At 52.7% G+C, this 15,803-nt stretch overlaps 6 protein-coding genes across 6 annotated transcripts; 1 reads left to right on the top strand and 5 right to left on the bottom strand.

Annotated features, from left to right (window-relative positions):
* Positions 1 to 298: 298 nt before the first annotated feature.
* IWZ02DRAFT_449131 (uncharacterized protein) lies at positions 299 to 1,378 on the bottom strand. The gene has a single exon (XM_066767378.1). It carries the CDS (start codon positions 1,198 to 1,200, stop codon positions 568 to 570), a length of 633 nt encoding a protein of 210 aa, XP_066623971.1. The 5' UTR covers positions 1,201 to 1,378; the 3' UTR covers positions 299 to 567.
* Positions 1,379 to 1,557: 179 nt separating this feature from the next.
* Positions 1,558 to 2,587, bottom strand: IWZ02DRAFT_376328 (uncharacterized protein; the record flags this gene model as incomplete). Its single annotated transcript, XM_066764876.1, has 4 exons — positions 1,558 to 1,587; positions 1,655 to 1,976; positions 2,032 to 2,327; positions 2,384 to 2,587. Coding segments are annotated over 4 exons (852 nt in total), but the record flags the coding sequence as incomplete, so codon positions are not given.
* A 642-nt stretch (positions 2,588 to 3,229) lies between these two features.
* On the bottom strand, positions 3,230 to 7,585 carry IWZ02DRAFT_449126 (uncharacterized protein). Its single transcript, XM_066767377.1, has one exon. It carries the CDS (start codon positions 7,364 to 7,366, stop codon positions 3,530 to 3,532), a length of 3,837 nt encoding a protein of 1,278 aa, XP_066623969.1. The 5' UTR covers positions 7,367 to 7,585; the 3' UTR covers positions 3,230 to 3,529.
* On the bottom strand, positions 7,586 to 10,105 carry IWZ02DRAFT_418108 (uncharacterized protein). Its single transcript, XM_066765806.1, has 2 exons — positions 9,724 to 10,105; positions 7,586 to 9,669 (listed from the first exon to the last, which is right to left on the bottom strand). Exons 1-2 carry the CDS (start codon positions 9,820 to 9,822, stop codon positions 7,732 to 7,734), a joined length of 2,037 nt encoding a protein of 678 aa, XP_066623968.1. The 5' UTR covers positions 9,823 to 10,105; the 3' UTR covers positions 7,586 to 7,731.
* A 17-nt stretch (positions 10,106 to 10,122) lies between these two features.
* IWZ02DRAFT_449124 (40S ribosomal protein uS17) lies at positions 10,123 to 11,370 on the bottom strand. Its single transcript, XM_066767376.1, has 3 exons — positions 11,130 to 11,370; positions 10,732 to 10,970; positions 10,123 to 10,646 (listed from the first exon to the last, which is right to left on the bottom strand). The coding sequence occupies exons 1-3, from the start codon at positions 11,299 to 11,301 to the stop codon at positions 10,578 to 10,580; spliced, it is 480 nt and encodes a 159-aa protein (XP_066623967.1). The 5' UTR covers positions 11,302 to 11,370; the 3' UTR covers positions 10,123 to 10,577.
* A 124-nt stretch (positions 11,371 to 11,494) lies between these two features.
* Positions 11,495 to 15,597, top strand: IWZ02DRAFT_481184 (uncharacterized protein). Its single transcript, XM_066769120.1, has 3 exons — positions 11,495 to 11,740; positions 11,796 to 11,880; positions 11,934 to 15,597. Exons 1-3 carry the CDS (start codon positions 11,570 to 11,572, stop codon positions 15,401 to 15,403), a joined length of 3,726 nt encoding a protein of 1,241 aa, XP_066623966.1. The 5' UTR covers positions 11,495 to 11,569; the 3' UTR covers positions 15,404 to 15,597.
* The last annotated feature ends 206 nt before the right edge of the window (positions 15,598 to 15,803 follow it).

Below are 15,803 nucleotides of genomic sequence, written 5' to 3'. Positions count from 1 at the left end.
GGACGGGGCAGTGATGGCTCGGCCCGGACGAGTCTTTTCGTTGCTTTACTTTGTACTGCATGCTTTCAGCTATCAAATATGCCTTGTGGCGCGGCTTGAAGCTCTTCCGGACCCTCCATGAGTGGCACCCGAGTAAAATGAGTGTCTACTCACGAGCCAGTCGCCTGTTAACACCCATGAGAATTGCTCCGGGTAATCTTTCTAGCACAAGCAGAGAAGTTGATTTGGTTCTAAATTGTCACAAGCTGACTCTCAGACGCAACCACCTTTCTCCGCATTTGGTGAGTCTGACAAGTTTGGTGCAGAAGATTGACTTTTGGATGTAGAAACTACCTTTTTCGACCGCAATTGAACGCCAGTCTCAAACCTCTTCGAGCATGGGCACATCTAAGAACAGAAAATAGAAGGAATACACTCAAGCAGATGCAAAAAGGGAACAAACGCAACCCTTTAATCAACAATTCCTCGTGCCAACATACCGCCAACATCGCTGCCACCGTGCAAGAAGACATGAACCTGCGCCGGACGAGATGAAGAAATATTTCCGGACCAAACTTCTGCGCCATCTTACATCGAGGAGCGCCCACGAAACGACGACAAGGACGACCATGCCGCCCTGTGGAGACTCTTTTTCCTCGGCTCTCTCCTGCCCATCAAGTTCGACTGCATACTCTCCGCTGTCGCGCTCGCCGTCACGGCAATCGGACTGCCCAGCGGCGAATCAGCCCCGTCGCCAGCAGCGCCAGGCATGCTCGAATGGTCAAAGCTCTCCTTGGACGACCGCAGGCGCCTGATGCTTTTGCGAGGAACGATGCCTCGTCTGCCTTGATCGTCCTCGTGCTTGCTGCTGGCTGCCGCCGCCGCCGGCGGCTGCTGCTGCTCTGCTACTTCCTGCGTCGCCCTCTCGACGTCCATGCTCGTCTGCTCAATGCGCTGCGTGCAAGTGATTTCGAACGTGCGAGGCGACATGGATGTTGACGACGAGAGCATGTCCATGCTGTCGCTCCCAGCGCTGTCGCGCTTGGTGGCGTGGGAATGTGTGCTCCGACTGCTCGCGTTGCTGATGATGCTGTTGCGAGATGCGAGGAGCGGTCGGGGTGTGCCGGCATTCGCAACTACAATGTCCAGGGAGGGAGGTCGGCTGGTGCTTCGGCGCTCGATGAAAATGGCACGGGGTGGCGGCATTGGGCACGCAGACATTCGCTCGGCGTAGCCAACGAAGCCGCCTACGTCTTGGTGCTCGTCACGCACAATCTCCTCGGACGGTGTCTTGGCGTGCCACGAACGCGGCGTGTCCGGGATCGTCTTTGATTGAAAATCGGCCGCGACTCTTATGAATCCAGTTCTGCTATCCTTACGGTCATAAATATAGTCAGACTTTGAGGGGCTGACTGAGATTTGAGGTAGGTCGACGCTGCTGTATGCTGCCCTCCCGCCGGCCTCCTCCATTGGTAGAATGCTGCTTCCAGTTGCATAGCTGTTGAGACCGCCTCTCATGAAGCGATAAATGCCTCGTGACGTTCTCAGTATCACGGGCTCAAGGTAGCGAGCCACCAAAGGGCGGAGGGCGGGAGCACTGGCACAAATCTGCGTCACCAGATCAACTCGAGTTCTTGTAGCTCGTCTTATCATCAAGAAGGGGAGTTTGACGTACCAGACCGAGGTATGCCTCGACTGTTGCCACCATGAAGAGAGGGTAGGCCTCCCAAGTGGTATCCACGACCAGCAAAGACCTCCAGGTCAGCCATGTGCGCACACATGCAGCAACGAGGACGATGAATCCGAGTCCGAATAGCACACAGGTAGTAATCCGTTGCTGTAGAGGCAGCCTCATGCTCAAGACGGTTGGAATAGGTAGAACAGCAACCAGGGTGTCTATAAGCACGTTTATGATACTGGCAACAAGGTTGAGCGAATTTTGGTTGATGCAGTGGGATCCCTTGGGCGGAACGAAACTCCAGAAGGTCCGCATTGGACTGTCTTTTCATCAGCCACGTCCGTTCCAGTAAGTCTCGGATAACCACAACTCACATGCAGACCAAACACGTCGCTACGGTTATGAAGACCCAGTTCGCAATGTTAATGGCGAAGGCGCCACGCAGAGTCCACTTGGCCCATTGAATATCAGGCGCTTGAAAGAGGCGGGAGTAGAACGCCAGCAGCGACTGCCGAGTAAAGAAAATGACGGTCGGAAAGATCATGCGCGCGGCCATGCCGACTTTGATGGTTGGCTTGATGCTCCAGAGCGGTATGTCCCAGATGTGTCGATTCCAGTAGAACCGCTGAAAAGCAAGTATGATGGTGGTGCTCAAGCCGACTGCAAGGACCTGATGGTGTGTCAGCTCCCTGCTGCCCTCATGTGAAGCATGCTTCGGTCACTTACAAAGGCCATGATCATGTAGACGTCGTCTGACCCAAACCACCTCTTTAGAAACACCCGACTGTAGATGCGGAGGGCGAGCATGGTAAGGGAGATGGCTGCCAGGACCGCGTTCACGACAACAATACCATCGCCTCGCGTGGATGGATTGGTGTAGTTTGGTTTCGGCCATTTGGCAATCTCGTCCAGAGGGTATAAGCTAGACATGGGGACGACAAATGTACAAGGGTAACAAAGGGTTCGGAGCGGAGACAGACGTCGGATCGTCGGTGGGTTCGACTTTGCTTGCTCCTCGACAGAGAGGGCAGTCGAGAAGGCTGCAACAAGAGTGCCACCAGGAAGCTCATCAAAAGCGATGTGCAGTCGTAGGTCGGCACCTGAAGTCTGGCCTTAGCTTGTCAAGCGCCTCCATGAAGCTAGGAGCAGTGATACAGGACCACTGGCGCTTTAGCGTTCCAGTAATGTCGCTGACTTGCCAAAAGTCAGTGTGATTGATTGGAAGAAATAGCATTGCGGGAGAATCGGGCCATGGACATAGAGAGTACGGTACATATGAGAGTTTTAGGAGACGACAGGATATGCTCTTCGATCTCCATGACTGCGGTGCCGCAAAGGGTCGAGCGAAGGCCATGGTGTTGAGGTCATCGTGACAGATACTGTTGTTCCAGGGTCGACCAGCTGCTTGAGTGGCATTAGGTGACTTTCGCATTGGGAACTTTGCAAAGTCCATGTTACCTCAAAAATATTGCACGGCGTGCGTTCATCCGCGGTCAAATTCCCATCGCTCGAGACCCTTGGCGCCACCAGGGATGTTTTCGTGTCCATTTTCAGCTGTATCTGCTGAAATGGCTGCGGAAAAGCATTCGACTGCGACGGCATTCATCACTGGCGCGCCCAAATTAGTCTAGGCGAGGCGTGTTGTTGGCTCTTGTGGCAGCGAGGCGCAAAACTAGTATAACCTTAACTAAGAACGGCGAAGAGAGGGATGAACAGATCCGCAATCCGTCAACTCTATCCAAACGTGGCCTGATAGTCGCACAAAGAACACATTGCGGACAAAGTCGCGGCGGAATGGCAAATGTCTGCAAGAACGGTTTTTCTTCTTGATTTTTTTCTGGGTAAGTTTCTTTGATGGCTGTCAGCAGGATGTTAACTTTTGCCCTTGCTACGGCCTCTGCCTCGAGCTCTCCCCCGAGAATTCGCTCTTCTAGCCTTTTTCCTAGGCTCTTCATATTCATCACTCTCATCGTGATCCTCCTCATCTTCCACTGCAACTCTTTTCTTCCTCGTCTTCCCCCTTTTCTGTCGGGAGCTGGATGCCTCGCCTTCTTGCGCGTCCACATCTCCGCCATTCTCTGCCTCTTCGTCGGGCCCATCTACAGCCCTAGCTCTAGCACCCATTTTGTTCAGCGCGCTACCCAGTCTCTTGCTTGTCATCTCAATCCGTTTCCTCGGCGCAAAAGCACCAGCACCGACGCTACCCCCAAAGAAGCTGGTGATGTTTGACTGCGTTCCTTCCAGCTCGCGGCGATTCATGTCTCGAATGACGGGAACAAGGACCTCATCAGTGCGCTCCTGACTCCAGCCAATGGTCGCCATGAGGAACCGTCTGAGTTCATCTAGATCTGGCACACCCCATTCGAAGTGCGAAGGGTCGGAGTCAACTTCAGGCTTCAGATAGGCGTCCTCGACTCGGGGATCTGGAAATGTAGGCGGAAGAAACAACTTGGTGGCGTTGCTTTTGCGAAACTTGCGGCGGAAGTTGTTTTCTCTGTCGTCTTCCAGCTTTCTGGCGCCGCTCTGCACAGATGCCCACCACTCGCGGAATTCTGAAAGGTCACCGAACTCGGAAAGAACTTCGAGGGCAGTGACGGGACCAACCCGAGGAAGGCCTTCCGTGTAGTCACTACCAAGGAGCTGTGCAATGGCGATAAGCTTCTTGCGTGTTAGGCCGAATTCGGATTCCAAGTCGGACGTCAGGTAGCACTCGACAAGTTTGGCCTGGTTAAACATGTTCTTGTAGACACGTGTACCGCCGAAGAGGAAAATATCACTATCATCTGTGACAATTCCGTCGACGAGGCCCAAACTGACAAGCTCTGCACATTGGGCTTCTGCTTCCATTGGCGCAGTAATATAGGGAAGACCGAACAGCGAAAGAAGTTGCTGGCACTCGGCCACCATTGTTTGAGTGACTTCATCGGCGTCCCGCCGGTCTTTCTTTTGCTGGTTTCTCAGGGCTTTAAGTTCCCGCTCATAGTCAATGGCATTGGCTTCTTGTGTCTTGTTATTGAAAGTAGAGGCAAAACGGGCATGTTCTTCAGCTTCTTGGGCGAGCTGTCGAAACAACTCGTCGTCTTCGGGGTCCGAATAGAGGTGTTCATCATCATCTTCGTCGCTGAGTCTCTCGGGCGCTGGGACTATACTTGGATCATTCACATTGACAAGGGGAGGCGATGGCCGGACAGTATCGTGAGGAACAGATTCCGTCTCGATCATGGGAGGTGATGATCGCACTGTCTGGTTGCTCTCAGGCATTGGCCCATTTGTTACAACATCCTCAAACTCATCTTCAGGAGACGAAGGTGGAGAGCTTTGAACATTGCCGGTTTCGACCGCTGCTGATTGAACGTGGTTTTCTTCTCGATTTTGCAGCTTTGCGCGCCTTTCGTCTTCTGGTTCACTTTCTGACCAATCGTAGAGATTTTCTTGTGGCGAAGCGACCTTTTCGGTCACGGTCGGCAAGGAAGGGGAGTCTCTATCTTGCGGGACTTCCCGGTCGTCTTGAACATCCTCTTTTGGCTGCGCAGACTCAGCTGGAGATCGACCGGCCAGTTCATCTGTTTTCGTCTCAGGGGCGGTCGACATCACATCCTCCATTTCGATGTCTTCGTCTGTTTCTTCCAATTGACCTTCCTTGTCAGAGCCAGGTGGTATTGTGGTGTCGTCCTTGGGAGATTCTGCCTCCATATCAATGACTTCCTGCTTTTCGGGGCTATTGGCGTCCAGATCTATGACTTCACTTTCGTCTTTCATCAATTTCTCTGGATTTTGAAAAACAAAGTCTTTTTCCAACGCCTTTCGGTCCCTCTCCCTCTGTTCTGCTTCCATGGCCTTAGCAGCAGCGTAGTCTTCTCGGATATCGTGGTTTTCGGCAAACCAAGGAGGCAAAGGAGCAGCCTTTTTAGCCTCGGAATTCTGAACATTTCTTTCAAATCCTCCGGCTTGCGCCTCTTGAAGCTTCTCCATCTTTTTCTTCCCGAGCAAAGAGCTGCCGAGGTCGAGCCTTTCGAAAGGCAAGGGTGCTGGCCGCGAAGTCGGAGCAGCGGGCTGATTTAACTGAGACCTTTTGGGAGACTGTGGCTTTGGTCGTGACTCAGGTCTTGAATTAGCCTTGTATTTCGATTTTCTTGATTCTGCCAATGCTGCCTGCAGATCAACACCATCCTCCTCGCTGTCGCTCTCTGCAAAGGGCTGGGCGACCTTAGCACTGCGATTGTTTGCCATTCGAGCAATAGCCAAACCAGTCCCTGAAGTAAAGGGCTTCGGCTCTTCTGGTTTCTTCTGGAAAACTTCTTGGAAGTCGTCTTCCTCATCCGCATCTGTTCTCTGATGAATCTCGTGTCCCTCTTCATCCTGTTGGAGAGACATGGCGATTGCCCTTTGTAGTTCTTCGCTTTCATCTTCTTCATTCGCTTTTTCCGCTCCGTTGACCCCCACATCTTCCCATTCCTCATCCTCCTCGTCACCATTGATGTCGGCGACGAAAAGAGAATCGGGATCTTCTGCTCGAGGATGGCCGGCGTGATGAGGGAGGCAGCTCCGACGAGACTTTTGCTGTGTTTGGCTTCGTTGAGCAGATTCGAAAGGACTTTCTTTATGCTTCTGACTAGGCAGCCGATTTAGACCTTGGATAGGGACATCTTCAAAGTCCTCATCTTCTTCCCACTCCTCCACCTCTTCCTTTGGAGGACTGCTCCTGTCCACCTCGATGGGCTTGTCATATCGCCCTTCATCCTTATCCACGACACCCAAAGCCCAGCCACCCTCTACACCCTCGTTCTTGACCAAGACATACTCCCGATTCTTCTCGCCTGCGACGCGACCGCCAGCATCCATACCGTACAGCGTGTCGCCATTGTTGATGTTCATCAAGCGTTGTGTGAGCTCATTTCGTTCCCGGACCCTCTCAATTTGAAATTTGGAAAACTCCATTCTGTCCTTGAACATGGCGTCCAGTTGCTCCTTTGAATATCCCATCCTCAGCCGACTCCTCAACCTCGCAGCGTTTAGTATATTGTATCGGTCGGTGGCAGGCAAGCTTATGAAGAACGGGCTGTCGAAATCGATCTTTGAAAAGTCGTAGACGTTGAAATCCTCGCCTTGTTCGAACGTTCGGGCATATTCCTCTAGCTCCTCCAGTGACATGATGCGTGGGTCGTTTGGTCCTCCCATCTCTGACAGGGAAACGCCCAGCTCTGGGAGGTGGTACTGGTCCTTCTTCCTGAAAGTGCGGTTCTGCTGCCGTTCCTTGGGAGTGGAAAACACCTCCTCTGCGTACACATAGTTTTCTGGCGCTACTTGGTCCCGATCCTCGTCAGCCGCCGACTTGCGTTTTGCCTCTTCTTCCTCCGCCCGACGCTGCATCTGCACAGCCAAAAGCTTCCCGGCAGTCCTGACCGCATCATCTCTTCTGCCCTCGCGCCTGCTTTTGCGCGCGTTGATTGTTTGTCGCTTGAGCGCCGGCGCGCCACCGTCGAAAACGAATACGGGCTTGATGCCGATGAAGAGTAGCTTGCAGATGCGGCGGAAGAAACCAACAACATGTGAGTTTCGGAGGGCGTTTCCTTCCTTGTCGCGTACGGCTTTCAGAAATTGGTAAATCCAGATGGAGGCATCGACGGCGAGGCGCTTCTTGTTTAGCGTTTCAATCTTGATAGGACGCGCGCATGGCTGCACGACGGTCCAGAGACCGGTGACACCCATGACGGTAGATCAACAGAAGTGGTCCGTTGGATCTCAAGCTCTTCTTTGGAATTCTGGAAGATGATTCATGGCGAGGTGTCGTGTAGAAACAGTGGCGGCGACGAGGGCGCGTCTGCCTGCTGACTGGAGTCTGGCGCCACGCTGGTGACGACATGGACCCCAGGACCATTTGATGGATATGTGTGGTGGTACCTGTAGCTGCGCGAGTCATGGGGACCTCCGTACCTCGACCCCTTCGGACGAAACATGTCATGCAGTCAGGTTGTCAACAACATCATTAGAGCAGCAAAGCCGTCATTTAAGTATCTCTCCATCTAAAAATGCCATTTCCTGTCACGACGCTCCGCTGCCAACCATACACATCCCTAGTCCTCATCACTTTCCGCATCAACATACTCGTCATCTGATACCCTGTCTTCACTCCACCTGCGCTTTCGACCGGCGAGGCTCTTTATCAAGGGCATGTCGTCATCGTCCGTGCCATGGGGCGAATTGATCGAGTTTCGCCGATTCGTTGGATCGCCATAGTTCTTCACAAACTCCTTGTCGAATCCGTAGTCGAAGAACAATTCTTTCCCCGCGGGAATATTTTCAGTGGCGAAAACTCCAATGCGGTGCACTGTGTTGCACATCAAAATCTTTACAGTACAATTCGCGTATTCCCGTTTGGCATTGTTGATGAACCGCATTTCGTTGCCGATCCGCGTGGCGTCAATGGCTTGATCAACAGCTCCATCTTCAAGGTCCCTGCCCGTTAGATTGAAGAGGTACTGCAGTCTTTGCTTGTCGTAGTAGAATTCTCGGCGAAGCATTTCTTCGTGTGAAATGATTTCGCCGGTGTACTCCCCTAAATAATCATCTGCGAACATGTCCTCACCAGCATACAATCCGAAGCCCGCATCCTTGATGCTGGAGGTTCCCAAGATCGTAAGCTTCTTGATGCCGCTTTGCATTTTGACATTCTGGCATAACTTCTCGTCGTTCGAATCTCGTCCTCCGCCGACTGAACTTAGAAGCTCGCCGGCACCGCAACGGGAGCATAGATCTGGGTCGCATTCCCTTGACAAAATGAAGCACTGGCACTTTAGATTGCCCAAGCAAGTCTTTTGCTGTTTCGAGCATGAGCAGCCCGAAAAGCGTCCCGGACAAGACTTTGAGCAGCCACAAGACTTCTCACAAATGACCTCGTGTTGAAAACAGGTGCATTGTGCCTGCTCACAGCTGCCTTCATGGTTGCAAGGAACAAAGCTTGGGCGATTATAGGCGCCGGAGGTCTTTGGACCTAGTTTCTTCCAGTAGTTCGCGCTTTTGTATTCAAGCTTATTGCCGCTTGTTTGAACTCGGCGGCCCGTCGTGATATATGTCCGTATGTTCAGCGACATATCTGGGTCGTCGCTGTCTTCTTCTACCATCGCACCGTGGTAGTGACATTCATGCACATGGCAGACTCGACACGCCAGGGTACGGTACTCAAAGCCAGTCTCTTTTCGAAACTCCTGGTCGGCCTTGAAGTGATGTAATGTAATGAAATTGAGGCCAATGCCAAAGACTTTGTTCCATGCCTGACGCAGGACAGACGTTCGTGCCAATGCATCCGGGGTCGACCGAGGCAGGCGATCAGAGAGATTGCGCAGTGCTGGGCTGTTGGAAAAAGCATGAGTCTTCCAGATCTCCATGACCGCAACTTGGCGTGAGTTCAGTCCGTTATTTTGTGCGTTTGTCTCAAGGATGCGTTTGAACTGCTCCTTAGACATGGCGTAGTAGTTAATTATGTCATGAAAGCTGCAGCCCACTTTCTCCAGGGCGTAGTGGGCGTATGGGAAGAGCTGCCAGCACTTCTCAACATAATCGATCTCTATGTCTCGCTTCTCATTGTTCATTTCGAACAAAACCTTCATTTCTCGGACCAATGTTGCGTCATGCTGATCATCACTGAAGCAAGGCAGGACCAGAACATTCTTGTTGTTAGGCGCCAGGATGTTGGGACTTAAGGAGACGAAGCTTTTGTAGCTTGGGACCTGAACACAGGTGGAAGCGAAATTGGTGACTGTACTGTGGATGCTCCAGGAGTCGCCACCGACATGAATATATTCTCTTTTGACGTTGGTCTTCTCGAGACCGTTGTCTTTCTTCAGAAAGGCCTTCGGCTGGAGTGAAGCAAATCGAGATTTTCTCGTGGTGGGCTGCGTCGAATCATGTTTGGATCCAGATGTGAGGCTTTTCGAAGGATGATCTGATCTCATCTCTGATTCTGGGCCGGTAGTCTTTGCAACATGTCTGCTCCGAGCTCGAGCTAGACGATCCTAAATTTTGTCAGACTGCCGCCCGGAGTGTTTGACCAAGGTGGGAAGACTAACGGCAGCGAAGTATCGGGCGTCGTCCTGAAATTTTCTTTGGACCTCTTCCACTATAGGCCTCATTCGTGACAAGTTGCACAGCTGAGCAGTTGAATCCATATTGTAAATGGTGGCTTGGTGGCGGTATGATTGCAGTGTCGGGTATCCTTAGGGCGTGCGAGTCGGCCGACGCGTCGCGCGAGGCACTCTAACGCGAAACAGATGGCGCGCTCACTTCGCAGGCTACTGCCGCTTTCGGATTCCAATAAGCCGGTCGGGCCTGTTACGCAAATTGCTGAGCAATTGATTCTGATATTGCAACGGCAGACGATTTGGAACCTGTTGTTGAAAAAGTTGGAAGAACCCGGAAGATGGTCAATGATTTAGCGAGGACGGGAAGTCAGGGTGCGGCTGCCAAAGGTGAAAGATGTGCACGGGCCCGAGGTTCACGGGGGTGCCGTTTTATTTCATGGCCTCGTTGCTCTAAGACTGGCCATTTAAGTTTGTGCTCCTCCACCATGCTCTTCGCTCAAATACGATAGTGGAACCAGTGTGCAAGGTACGCAATGCGCAGGCATTTTTGTCACACGCCACACACATAGAGGCAAGGTAGACGTGTGCAGACCATGGCGCTTCAGATCAAACGTGTTCGAAGATCGTAAGAGGCTTGATTCAGGTCGATATCTAAGGTGGACTTTCTCATCGCACCAGATCCTGCATCAGCGTCCCGAGGTATTCCATTCCCAATACGCGATTGAGCTCGAAAAGTGACACCATGGCGTCGCGCAGTTTTGATCTACCCAGCGTACGCTACAAGCCCGGTTCCCGTAGCATATGCTTTTTGTCCCATGAAGAAATGCAACCCGTAAACCCGCTTAGAACTTGCTGAACTTCTTGACGGCCTTGCCAGTGCGGGGAAGCACGCGGAGGACGTTGAAGCGGACCTGAATTTCCAGTCAGTACATTTGCCTCCGATCCAGCCAAGCCATGGTTATCCGCGGTTGGAAAACTTTCGGATTTGACACGTACAGTCTTGCTCAGAGGCCTGCACTGGCCAACAGTGACCTGGTCACCCTCCTCGACACGGAAAGCGGGGGAGACATGAGCAGCCAGGTTCTTGTGCCTCTTCTCGTAACGGTTGTACTTGGGGATGTAGTGGAGGTACTCGCGGCGGATGACAAGGGTGCGGTGCATCTTGGTGGAAACGACGGTGCCGGTGAGGATACGGCCGCGAATGGAAACGAGACCAGTGAAGGGGCACTTCTTGTCTGCAAAAGGAAAAACCGTCAGCTTGCGGTCCTGAAGCTTGGAGACCTGGCCATGCGTCGATTGTCGCCGAGTGGACCCAATCACACAAATATCCCGCTATTTTCCAACTCTTCCCAGACATGTCCTCCACGCTGTTCCTCGCGAAAAGTCCCACGTACCGATGTAGGAGCCCTCAATGGCGGTCTTGGGCGTCCTGAAGCCCAGACCAACGTCCTTGTACCATCTCCTGCCACCCTTTCCAACGCGCTTGCCCTGGGCCTTGGAGTTGATGTTGATGTGAGGCTGCTTCTGGAAAGCGCGCTCGCTCTGGACGGTAAGCTCGGTCGCCATGGTTGCTTGGGCGGGTTTTTTCGAGTTGATGGGAATCGGGCGGCTGAGCGGTGTCGTCGATGTCAAGTTGCGTCGCTTTGGTGGAGGTGGATTTTTCGTGTGGTGCCTGCCCGACTCGCTAAGCGAAGGTCCGTGCACCGCCGCCTCCCGATTCGGAAGCAGAACAACAGAGTAAACAACAACACCCCGACCTCGTCCCCGCGGCGCCGACCAGACGAGCTCCTCTCAAGTCCCTTCGCCGGACGACACAATCCAACCAACTCCCATCATGTCCGCTGATCTCGACAAGGAAAACATCGCCGAGGGCCTGTCTGTCGGCGCAACCGCCGACAAGTCCGCGCTGTCGCCCAAGAAGTCTGGGCGCAAGACGCGCAGCAAAAGCATTGGGCCTGGAGGACTCGAAGTGCCCCTCAAGGAAAACAGCGGCAACCGCAGAAAGGTCCGCAAGTCCGTGATGCTTTCTTCTCCCTGTGCAGCCTGCTGATGATCTGTAGTCTGCAATGCCGGCTGTACCTGTAAAATCTATCCTATCGCGCGAAGACGAAGTCAAGAGGAGAGAAGAGCGTCGAAAGTCTTTGGGTACGGAAGCGGCTATTGTGATTACCAAGTCGGCCTGCTGATTGCATGTCTAGCAAAGCGACGCGTATCCTTCGCCCCCGAGGCAACATTGCACACCTGGGATGTCGTGGAATACATGCGCGATGCCACTTCTTCGTCAGCATCATCGAACTCTACACGCCGCGAATCAAATGCCACCCATCCATCTTCGTCACCCGAACGCGCCGCCGCTGATGCCACCGATCCTCCTTCGACACCGCCGGAGCAGGTGGAGGAAGATCTCCCAGTTCCCTCGCCCGAAAAACAACGCGACTTGCACGAGAAGAAGCATCGGCGGAGCTCTGGCATTCCGCCGATGAATTTTAACGATCCCAACGCCGAAATGTCTTCTAGCCCGTATAGCGGAAGTTCTATTGCGGGTAGTGATGAAGTCGATGTCGCCTCAGACGACGACGATGGCAGCACAATGATGAGTCTGGACGTTGCCGGTGAAAATGAACCCACTACAGCCTCTGTTGCATCCAACGACTCGACGGGATCAAGCGCTCGATTGGACGCCGCTTTGCGAGAAGCCGCCGCGCATGCCGGGACGCGGAATCTTGAGTTCGAAGAAGAAGCAGAAGAAGACGCGTCTATGGAAATGGCAGGGGACGAGATAACTGCGGCGTTCAAGCCGTGGGTGCAAAAGAAGGTCGAGTATTCTGGAGACGAACAAGCGAATCCATTCGCTTCTGCCTTGGGAGGTCCAGAGTCACAGGACGAGGATGATGCGACGATGGAAATGACGCGCTCAGTTGGGGGTATCCTTCAATCGCGCGTAGAAGACAGTCCGGGATCCAATGACGCTACGATGGAATTCACTACTGCAATCGGCGGTATCAAGCAACCCAGTCCCAAGACGGAATCCAGTCCACGCGCAGGGAAAAAGAGACGCAGAACTCTGGACTTGTCGACCGATGACCAGGAAAGCCCCGCTAAAAGGCAAGGGTCTCGAAGGATGAGTATTCGGCGGCGAAAATCGATTACCGAGGACAGCTCCCTGGAAGACCAAACTATGGATTTCACCGTTGCTGTCGGAGGCATTCAGTCAAACCCTTCTGCAGAACAACCATCTCGACATGAAAGCCCAGAAAGGTCTTTCGCTGAAGACGCTATGGACATGACTGTGGCACAGGGGAAGATATTGAATACCCCTGAGAAGGAAACACCATTGGACGACACCGTCATAAGTAAAGATGGAAATGAAGACCTGTCCATGGAGTTCACCAACATCTTAGGTGGCATCAAATATCCAGAGATCAAGCTCCCAGAGGAAGAAGTAGTGCTGGCTACGCCCGAGTCAAAGCAGACTGCTGTTGCGACCCCACCGAGCAAGAGAGGAAGCGCCGCAAGATTTACCAACAATCATCCGGAAATTCCAAGTCCATCTCCCATGAAAGTCAGCAACTCTGTCATGGCCAATGTGGAGGAGGTCCCTGTTACCAAACTCCACATCAAAAATCAACCATCCCCGAGAAAGTCTACTCGAAGGTCGCCGCGCAAGAGCATTGCTCCTACCTCGGCCAACCAAGACCCCATCAGCGACCAATCGCTTCCCTCGAACATGCAAAGGAGTGAAGAAAGCGCAAACCCCTCTGCTGATCAAGGCAAAGATCAAGCCTCTGTCAAAACTCCTCCAAAAGAGCAGTCGCCGACGATTACGCCTACTCAGATCCAAAGGGAGACTCCGCAGCAAGTCAAGGAGAATTCGCTGAAGAAGCCGATGGCTCTTTCAGAGTCCATTAAGCTCTTGTCCACACCTCGCAAGCAGATTTTCCCATCTCCTGTCAAACGTGCTCCACCTCCTCCTAAGCAGCATTTGTCGCCAAAGATAAGTGCGGCGAAGGAGGCCACACCCAAAATGACCTCGTTGGAAAAGACTTCAACGCCGCAGACACGCTCGAGCCCCCTTAAACAAGTCCAATTCAACTCAACAAGCCCCGAGGAAGAAGTAATTGAGGACGACGCCAAGATGGATGTTGAGGATGAATCAGCAGAGCGTATCTCTTTGCGAGAATTCTTGGAGTTGACAAACATTCGCTTCATGGACCTTACGACCACCAAACGGCGGCATACGGGCTTTCCAGGGGCTGTAAACGGCATGGGCAAAAGCATCGCTTCGAGCGTTGCCGAAATGGAGGGACAGAGCGATCTGGAGACAAACGTTGTAGCTGCCGCATCCATTGAACCGGAATACGCGATGTACCATCACGCCTGCCATGCTCTCAAAAACTACATTTCCGGAGGCAAAAATGTTGTGCGCCAGATCGAGGAAAACACTAGCAAAGAAACGCCAGCACTCTTCCGCGAATACTTGTCAGCGCCTCCGGACCAGCGCTACGTTATGGAGAGTCAATTCAAAAATATGAAGACAAACGCACGCCTTAAGACGAAAGAGCTTTGGTACGGATGGAGGAGCAATTTACTTCGCGAGTTAAGCGAAGGTCTGTCAAAGACGCTCCAGAGATTTGACGCGGACGACAAGGCTCTGAAGGAGCGAGAAGAGATTCTTGATTCGGTTCTACCGGAGCTTCAGCAAAAGTACGGCCATATGGAGTCAGAACGCAAAAACTTGAAGCGTCGAGTTGAAGAGCTGAACGGTCCTGACCGCGAAGAGCTCGAGTCTGCCCGTGCTCGCCTCATTGCCACTGAAGAATCGATCGACGAGAAAAAACGCTTGGTGGAAGCTTTGCAGAAGGAGCTCGCCGAGAAGGAGTCCTCGATTGAACTAGTCAAGACGCGCAAGATTGAGTTCACCGAGGAGATCAAGACCGCTGAGCGCATCAGGGAAGAATGCCGCGGTTGGTCCGTTGGAGAAGTTGACGCGCTCAAATCGCGTGTCTCGGCCCTCGAGGCCCAGACTGGATGGTCAATCACATCGGCCAGTGTTGAGCCCGCCACTTTGACCATGGCCTACCGCAACGACCTACAGCTTTTCTTTTACCCTGGGTCTTTTGCGCCACACGCGCCGGCCGACACGCCTAACTCTACCATCAGCTTGTCTTATATTGGCGAGAACAAGTCCATCAATCCGTCTCCTCTAACGACTACCAAGCGTTTCTTCCTGCAACTCTTGAGAGCAAACTTGCATTGTCTTCCGCAGACCACGACTTCCATTACCCAAATGCTGACGCATGTCCGCAATGGCTGGGACGTCGCGCTCGCCGTGGCAGAAAACGTGCGCAAGCTCAACCTTTGCCACATCACGGAAGAGTCTATTATGTCAGACGAACGCATGGCGACAACGGCGCATATGTTGTTGCCGACGCTTCAGACAAAGGTCAAGTGCATGTTCGAGGTGAGCGTCACAGCCGAAGGCGACGAGCTCAAGACAAATATAGCGACGAACGCCAAGGTCGTGTATGGCGAGCAATACAAGGAAGGCAAGATGGGAGAGTTTCTGAGCTCTTTTGTTGGTGAGGAGATACAAGTGGGCGGGGACACGAATTGGAGCGAGGCGGTCAATGATCTGAAAGCCAGATTGATTGCCAGAGGACGGAAATGATGATAGTCCTTGGTTTTTTCTTTTTCCTACTAGGGTTCGGAGTTAATAGTCTCTATTGAAGGCTTGGACGGCGTTTTGGGCGGTCGAAGACGGGCAAGCGGGTACCTCATCGGCATGTCTCATGAGCGTTGCTGGAGAAATCCAGGCTTTCCAATCAGTTTGATGAACGACTCGACGAAATATTTTCCACAAACTCTGCAATTTGTTGTAGTAGTGAAGAGGCCCCCCTATTTCTGCAACTCATCAACAGAATGCCCAACAAATCGTTACTTTGGGAATTGCAACATCTTCCCCTGCTTGGTCCTGTAACACCATTGCAATCCTGGTCGAAGCAACAGATGACCCTCCACGTATGAAAGCAAGATAGCATGTTCGAATTGGTGAGATGCAAAGACAAGAT

This window comes from Phyllosticta citriasiana, assembly GCF_038021145.1.
Source record: "Phyllosticta citriasiana strain CBS 120426 chromosome Unknown IWZ02scaffold_5, whole genome shotgun sequence".
NCBI classification, from domain to species: Eukaryota; Fungi; Ascomycota; class Dothideomycetes; order Botryosphaeriales; family Phyllostictaceae; genus Phyllosticta; species Phyllosticta citriasiana.
Note: the sequence above shows the minus strand (reverse complement) of the source record. Positions and strands in the feature narration are given on the sequence as shown.

Bases quoted from the DNA above. Each gene is read 5' to 3' on its own strand.
- IWZ02DRAFT_418108 (XM_066765806.1), bottom strand. From the start codon at position 9,822: ATGGATTCAACTGCTCAGCTGTGCAACTTGTCACGAATGAGGCCTATA. The intron at 9,670-9,723 runs GTTAGTCTTCCC...GACAAAATTTAG, and splicing joins ACGCCCGATACTTCGCTGCC to GATCGTCTAGCTCGAGCTCG.
- IWZ02DRAFT_449124 (XM_066767376.1), bottom strand. From the start codon at position 11,301: ATGGCGACCGAGCTTACCGTCCAGAGCGAGCGCGCTTTCCAGAAGCAG. The intron at 10,971-11,129 runs GTACGTGGGACT...TTCCTTTTGCAG, and splicing joins CATTGAGGGCTCCTACATCG to ACAAGAAGTGCCCCTTCACT. The intron at 10,647-10,731 runs GTACGTGTCAAA...CTGGAAATTCAG, and splicing joins GCAGGCCTCTGAGCAAGACT to GTCCGCTTCAACGTCCTCCG.
- IWZ02DRAFT_481184 (XM_066769120.1), top strand. From the start codon at position 11,570: ATGTCCGCTGATCTCGACAAGGAAAACATCGCCGAGGGCCTGTCTGTC. The intron at 11,741-11,795 runs GTCCGCAAGTCC...GATGATCTGTAG, and splicing joins ACAGCGGCAACCGCAGAAAG to TCTGCAATGCCGGCTGTACC. The intron at 11,881-11,933 runs GTACGGAAGCGG...TTGCATGTCTAG, and splicing joins AGAGCGTCGAAAGTCTTTGG to CAAAGCGACGCGTATCCTTC.
- IWZ02DRAFT_449126 (XM_066767377.1), bottom strand. From the start codon at position 7,366: ATGGGTGTCACCGGTCTCTGGACCGTCGTGCAGCCATGCGCGCGTCCT.
- IWZ02DRAFT_449131 (XM_066767378.1), bottom strand. From the start codon at position 1,200: ATGTCTGCGTGCCCAATGCCGCCACCCCGTGCCATTTTCATCGAGCGC.